The 7639-nt window shown below is 27.9% G+C and overlaps 1 protein-coding gene across 2 annotated transcripts; it reads left to right on the top strand.

Moving 5' to 3' along the window:
- Positions 1 to 2941: 2941 nt before the first annotated feature.
- On the top strand, positions 2942 to 5249 carry LOC133797447 (cytochrome b5-like). Of its 2 annotated transcripts, none has more exons than XM_062235342.1 (4): positions 2942 to 3097; positions 3229 to 3331; positions 4665 to 4731; positions 4843 to 5249. In XM_062235342.1, the coding sequence occupies exons 2-4, from the start codon at positions 3242 to 3244 to the stop codon at positions 5091 to 5093; spliced, it is 408 nt and encodes a 135-aa protein (XP_062091326.1). In that variant the 5' UTR covers positions 2942 to 3097; positions 3229 to 3241; the 3' UTR covers positions 5094 to 5249. The 2 variants fall into 2 exon arrangements, with proteins under 2 accessions (XP_062091326.1, XP_062091327.1); XM_062235343.1 differs by having other exon boundaries at positions 3020 to 3138.
- Positions 5250 to 7639: the final 2390 nt, after the last annotated feature.

Raw genomic sequence — 7639 nt, 5'->3', positions numbered from 1 at the left:
TTTTTTCTTTTCATTTTTCCATTATTATTTTTCTTTTTCTTTTTTTCATTTTTATTTATTGATCTATTTTTTTTTTCATTTTTGTACTTATTCTTTTCTCATTCCATTTTCATTTTTTTCACACATATTTTAACATTACATAATTATTTTACTATTTTTTATTTATTATCTTTTATTATTGTAATTTTTTTCTAGTTTTTTCCATTATATGTAAAAAAAATTCAAATCAAAATTTTTCAACATTTTCTTTTTACTGTAACACTTATAGGAATACCAAAACTTGGAAAGAAAACAAATAAAAATATGAAAACGTGAATGGGTAACTGGTTACCTTCACGTTCTTTGTGTGTATATTTATGGGAGTAACTGGTTACCTTCACGTTCTGGTGTGTGTGTATTTATGGTTTCTTTATGATAACTGGTTACATATGTTACTTAAATCATAGTTACTTTTTCTTTCTTTTTTAATGAAGTGTTCTTCCACTTTTTCCTTCAAATTTGATATTTTTTTTCATATTTAATATGAGTAACTCGTCACCACTCTTAGGTAACTGGTTACCTCTCTTATGGCAGAAAATTACTATTCTCAGGATAACTGGTTAGCTCTAGGATTTTTTTTTACATAACTGTCAAAGATCAATCAAGTAACTGGTTACCTTACCCAGGATTTGAAAAAAAACGTACAATCTATAAAAAAAAACATGTTTATAATAAATAAAAAATAATTTTAAAAACAATTCATATTACAAAAAAAAAAATTGCAAAACAACCAAAGAAAAATTTAATATAAAATTAGTAATATAAAAATAATATAAAAAAACAAATAAGCTAAAAAAATAATAATCAAATTGCAAACATACACTTCCAAATTAATAAAACTTGATTAAAAGTAAAACTATGGCATAAACCAACTTTTATACAAAAATATAGGAAAATAAACCCATAAAAGTAAAAATTCTTAAAAAATGCCATAGATTAACTTTTTTTGAAAAAAAAATCTAATTTTTGAAAAAAAAACCTTATTTTTGCACACTTTATTTAAAATCTCATATAAAATGTAATTTTCTCTTTTATAAAACATTAAAATAAATAATGTAAGCCCAAATAAAAGTCTAACAATAATTTCATAAAATATTTGCTTAAACAAATACCATCTCGTTTTTTTTTAAATTTAAATATACCATCTTTTGACAATTAAAATCTTAATAATTACTAATTATTTTTCATAAAATAAATCTTAATTTTCAATAACTATTCCTTATGGTATTTTATCATTTTACACATTTTTTTCTTCTTCATTTTTTTTTCTTTTAATAAATGTTTTGTTTAGGTTAAAGCATTAGTTTTTAAAATTATTACTTTGAACCAAAATCAAAAGTGACTTGAAATAGAACATATATAATGCAAAAACTTAATTAGAAGTAACATTAAAACCCAAAAGTATTTTAATTTAAAAAATATAGTTATTCGTGAACAATCAGTTTTTCAGCTTTTTTCATTTATCAATAAAAAAAAAACACTTTATTTGTGGGTTGTCAAAAGATGATATTTATTAAGGAAATTGTGTCTTGAAGCTATAATAAAGTCTTTGTTCTAATATATATGTATATTCTAATTATTACTCGCATTCACTTTCATTTAATGTTTTTTTTAGATAGAAAGTGAAGGGAATGACTAATATGTAGCATATATTTAGAAGAAAATAGAGATTAAAATACTCTAAAATATAAATTGGAGACTATCACATGTGTAATAATACATAATTAATTTAAGGGTTACTATCACTTTTGAAAAAATTATAGTTAAACAACAGATACCACATTACAACAGAATAATTATGCCTGTTTAATAGTACAAATTTATGTAATTAGGAAAAAAAAATGAAAGTTTCTTTTTATTTAGTTATTTAACTATGGAAACGACATGCCGTATTGACAACTTTTTTTCTTGAAAACGTTTTCGTGAAAGTCATCGTTCGAGCATTGAAAAAAGAGGTCATCGTTTGAGGCCTTGAGTTTGAGGTGTTAAAGGAAGACGATGAGTGTGAATTATATATGTTTTGACTTCTGAAAACAGAAAGTTGATGATCATTGTCCAAATTGTCTGCCATTTGTGTTTTTTGAGTGCAGATATTACTACATTAGTTTGGTTGAAATTGGGCCCATTTTTTTATTATTATTTGTTCATTTTTTTAAGGACGACTATATCGATAGCAAAACTATATTATATTAATTATATTTAAAAGGGAAAAAAGAAAAACTAGATTCAACGTACGCTAATTATTTCCAAAATTGAATAATGTTTTAAAAATTGGTAATATGCTCTAATTTGCAATTATATATGAAGGCAACTGAAGATTTTAAGTTATACTAGTAGTTATTAATTTTTTTTGTTAATGATTACTTCCTTCAATAAAAGGATATTTCTGAGAGAAAATTGTGAAAATATGCAACAACAAAAAAATAATAGTCAAAGACTTTTGTAAATGTAAAATAATGCAAACTTATTATAGTAATTAGGTTAACGTCTTGTGGCCTATTATCAAGATTAGATAATCCTAATAATTAATAACAATCACACGTTATCTTACATAACTTTTTGTTTCCATTTATAGTTGGACCGTTCAACCCACCCCTTAACCTAAATTTCAACGCAATTGAGAATAATTCTAATTACAATACATATATTTTTATATATATATAAATAGTTAGAACTTAGAACTTTGCTTAGAACCGAAGTTGGTTGATCACATTTCAGGCTCTTGTGAACCCTTGCCTTTTGAACATTTCAAACTAGCACCCCAGGTTGGACTTCTTTGAAAAGAGAGTTGTGGAATTTGGACTAATTAATTAAAAAGGGTTAAAAAGAAGGGTCTAGATTATTTATTATTATAATTGGTCATAATAAATAATCGGTCAATATTTTATTCTAATTGTAGTCTTATAGATCCAGGGTCATTATCAGCTCAGTGCTAGTATACAATTGTTATAAATAAATATATAATAAAGTACACCAATGGTCAGAGTCCAAATATTCAGTTAAAGTTTTATAAGCTTCAAGGGAGCTCTTGCCAAGGGGTCATCTTTATCACTCTCATGTAAGGCAACTTCACCATTGTTATCATACCAGTCATATAATGTAATTTATTAACATATAGATTTCTGGGTTTTCTTTGTTTTTGGGTTTTTTTTTTGGGGGGGTTGTGTGACCGTTGACTTTGTGTGACAGAACTTGGTCCAAGATGACTTCATCAGATCCTAAGAAGTTTTCCTTTGAGGAGGTGGCCCAGCATAACCATAAGAAAGATTGCTGGATTATAATTTCTGGGAAGGTCAGATCTTAATTTGTTTGTATTAATCTCTTACGGTTGTTTATCTATGAATAGTGGGCTTATGAATTGCCCTTGTTTCTGGGCGCAATTCGGTTGCTTTCTGATTGTCTATTCATTTTCATATAGAATTTTTTTGGTTAAGGCAAGGCCTTTTTGCTGGTTACATGTGCTATAGCTCTGCCTTTTCATGTGTAGTTTTTGTTGCTTTTGCTTTAGATTAAAGATTGTTAAAGCTTAAAGTCAAAAACTTGTACAGAAAAAAAAAATATATATATATATATATATGTATGCATGTATATGTGGATCTGTGGATGTGATGGAGACTCTAGCGGATTATTAGAAAAGTTATTGTAAATGACTGATTTCTTATTTTCTTCAAAGATATCAATTTCTATTGCTTGCCGAGTATATATTATTATTATTATATATTTAATTCTATTTCTTAAGTAGTGAAAACTGAAAACTAGTACGCAATTATAATTCTTCATGCATTAGAAATATATTGTGCTTAGACTAATAAGAAAAGAACCCAAACCAGTAGTGATTTTTTCATTTCTGTGCTTGGAGTTTACAGAAGATTACAGGCTATAATCCCAAATTACCAATTCATATCATTTGATATGTATGATGATATTTTTCTGATTCTTTGAGTCATGTAGCATAATTGGTTTTAAGCTATTCAGAGATTTATTTTGAGTTTAGTAGAACCCCTGGCAAGCAAATGGATTTAGAGATGCACTGAGTCAAACTGAAGAATATATATGTTCATAAATCTATACAAAGACCACCAAAATTTTTCCTCATTTGTTTGTAAATATAGTCCATAATTTCTAATAAATACATTGGAACTTGTGAATTCAGGAGTTCGGTTTTAATAAAGTCTGCCTAATTGAACTGTTTCGATTTGCATACCATTTAAATTAAGCACCACCATTTTCTATCTTAACAACACACTTTTCTAATAGATTCTTGTTCCTGATGTAGGAACTATAGACAAGTAAAAATAACAGAGAAATGTACTCTAGCTTCTCATCTATATGCTGATTGCTATTACTATATCTGCATGGCTAAGTTTGCTTGGAACTTTTGGTAAATACATTGGAGAAAGAGAAGCATTATAGTTGATAAACGATATTGGAATTACTTTGGACCTTTAATTGTGTGTTTTCTGGTCTTCTTATGTCTTGATTTATTTCCTTCAAACTGATTTTTCTTTGCTCATCATCAACAATTATTTTTGCTCCATTTTGATGGCCTACAATAATCATGTTCTGCCCTTTGAGTTACTCATTTTCTTATTGCTAATGTATCTTGAACCACTACACTAGTTCAGGCCTATGATGTCACTCCATTTTTGGAAGAACATCCTGGTGGCGATGAAGTCTTGCAACTAGCAACAGGTATGAATGTCCATTAATTAATCCCTCGTAGTAAAATCTCAGTAATTAATCAATGTTCTCTTCTCTTCAACTCTGTTCATTTTATTAAAATTTGATTCCAACTTCTTTCAGAGAAGGATGCAACCGATGATTTCGAAGATATAGGCCACAGTGACAATGCAAAGGAACTGATGGAAAAGTACTACGTGGGAGAGGTTGACATTTCCACTCTGCCAAAGAAGCCAAACTACAAGCCACCACAACCAGTTCATCATCACTCCGACCAGTCTTCTGGGATTGCAGTCAAGATATTGCAGTTTTCGTTGCCTTTGTTGATCTTGGCCATTGCTTTTGCTCTGCAATTCTATAGTAAAAAGAAATAGTTCAAAGTGTTCATCTGAGCTTATAAATTGCTCAGTGATAATTAATAATGGAAGTCTAGTTGGTCCATTGTTGTGTTGAAATGTTTTTGTACTATTAATCCTATATGTGAACTCAAAATAATCCAATCCAATATACTCGTTTCCTTGTTATGTGCCTCTAATTTTGCACAAGTATATATGGTGTTAAATGTAGATGGATTGGTCTGAAATGTTGGTCTTCTGGCATGATAGAACGACATGTCGCTCGAAAGAACAACTTTATCTGCATCTGCTTGTTATAAACGACATGTCGCTCGAAATAACATTAGGTTGTATGTGCTTGTTATAAACGACATGGCGTTGAAGATGACCATGTTCGGGAATGGTATGCAACTTAGATGAAAATAAGTAACTAATAAATGTAGAAATGTTACTCGACCTATAATCTATTAAGCAGAGGCTTTGAATTTGGGTAGTGATTATTTTTAATATAACTACCGATATAAATTTTTTAGTATTTTTGGTATACGGATAAGTTGTAATTCTATTTTTTTACATAATACTGTATAATATAATTACAGAAAACCTCTCACAAATTTTTAGGAAATTTAAAATGATAAAATTAATATTTAAATAGTCTATTGTACACGTGTATAAATATTAAAACAAGTATACATGGAACAAACTATTTGAATCTTGATTTCTATATCATAAATTATTCATAATTCTTTAAAAATTTGTATTATAACTTATTTATGCACTAAAAGTATTAAAAATATCTATGGGTAGTAATCACTACTAGTGTGTTACCCATAAATAAACAGCTTATTTATAGTCCAAATTTGGACCTCATTTTTTAGAGAGGAGTATGGTCACATATGGTTATGCTTATGGCCATTTATTTTTATATTTTCTTGATGTTTATAAATAAGACTAGTTTTTTTCAGAAAATAAATGAAATTAGAAGATGTTAACTGTTAAGGACTCTCTCTAATACAAATGGTATTGTCAGGTGCTATTTTTCTATATTTGACATCAACAAAAACAAAATATTAAGTTCACAGTTTAAGTTCTTTTTATTTATTTATTATTTAAAAATAATAACTTTGTCTTTTTTAATTTAATCATAACTTTGTTGGTACATGCGATATGTAGGAGGTACCCGAAATTAATTAAGGTTTCTTTTTTATCTTTTTTTTCTTTCAAATTTCAAAGGTGAACATCCCGAGGCTCTTTATATATAGCTATACAACTATTATTAAATATTTGCACTAACAAATTTATTATGTATGTAGCACTTAAGTGTCAATGTTATTTTTTTAACGGTGAAAATGTATTTTATCTATGTTTTAGTACAATTTAGTATATCCGTCAATTCTCACAATTAAGTTCGATTGTGACACGTAAGCGAACTTGTCCAATTAAATGGATATTTGCGGCGAAAGTATCAAATTTAAGAGATATCTACGGCAAAAACACTCAAATTATAAATAAATTACACGCTATGATAGCGGACTTAACGGTGAAACAAACGGATATACTAAATTGTATCAAAACATGAACGGACGGTATTTTCGCCGCCAAAAAAATTACTTAGATACTTAAGTGCTACAAACATAATAATTTATATATCTTCACAACAAAAATCCCATTATTAAATAATTAAAGTCAAGTACACCGTGCACTTCCTATATCTTATTTTGGTCATATTCAAATTGAAATTATATAAGGGGATTTTTCATAATTATATATTTTTTTATGATTTTTTTATCTTTTATATAAATTTTCTATTAAAAAAAATAAAGTATAGCATTGTTTTTGAAAATACAGTCTAGCCGTAAAAAGTTAATTTTTTCATACATTAGTTGATGGTTCAATTTTTCAGTAAAGAGTTTTAAAGAAAAAATTGATGTTTTGTACAAAAAAAAAAATTGAACAACCAAAATATATTAACTGCATCAACTAAAAACATAATTATGAAAAGCGTAACATTAAGCAAAAAAAACTATCAACCAACATCAACCCAACAAAAATATTATCAATCAATCTCGATTGATGGCATTTCAGTCATCTTCAACCACCAACCAAGTCCGTTCGATCCGGGTTGAGTCTTACGAAACCAGACCAAAAATTTTGTCGTAAAACATCAATGCAACATTTTTCAACCCAAAAACTTTATGACACGAATTCTTAATGAATTTCATCACTTTTTTTTATTATTATTTAAATCAAACTTTGAGTTTTAAAAATGTGGAAAAAAAATATTACCTAGTTTCTGACCTCTAAAATCGAAATATATATATGTCAAGCTCAAGACCGTAAAAATTAAAAACATTAAAAAACAGGAAAATCTGGTGTGTGAGGTAATAAGATGGTCATTATATAATCATGAGAACTAGGCCATGAAATGGATCCAAAGAAAAATGAAGGCTTTTTGGTACGGTTGGTACTGGGCCTGGTATCTACCAACAGAACATGTTTGGGACTGAGATAAGGATGTCATGTGCCAAGTCCATTTCATGCCCAAACAACGAGAGAATTGTTGAGAAAACTATACCAGACCAGAC

The sequence above is a fragment of the Humulus lupulus genome, chromosome 8 (genome assembly GCF_963169125.1).
Source record: "Humulus lupulus chromosome 8, drHumLupu1.1, whole genome shotgun sequence".
In the NCBI taxonomy this organism is placed as follows: domain Eukaryota; kingdom Viridiplantae; phylum Streptophyta; class Magnoliopsida; order Rosales; family Cannabaceae; genus Humulus; species Humulus lupulus.
The sequence above is the reverse complement of the archived record's forward strand: the minus strand, read 5'-3'. Positions and strand labels throughout refer to the sequence as shown.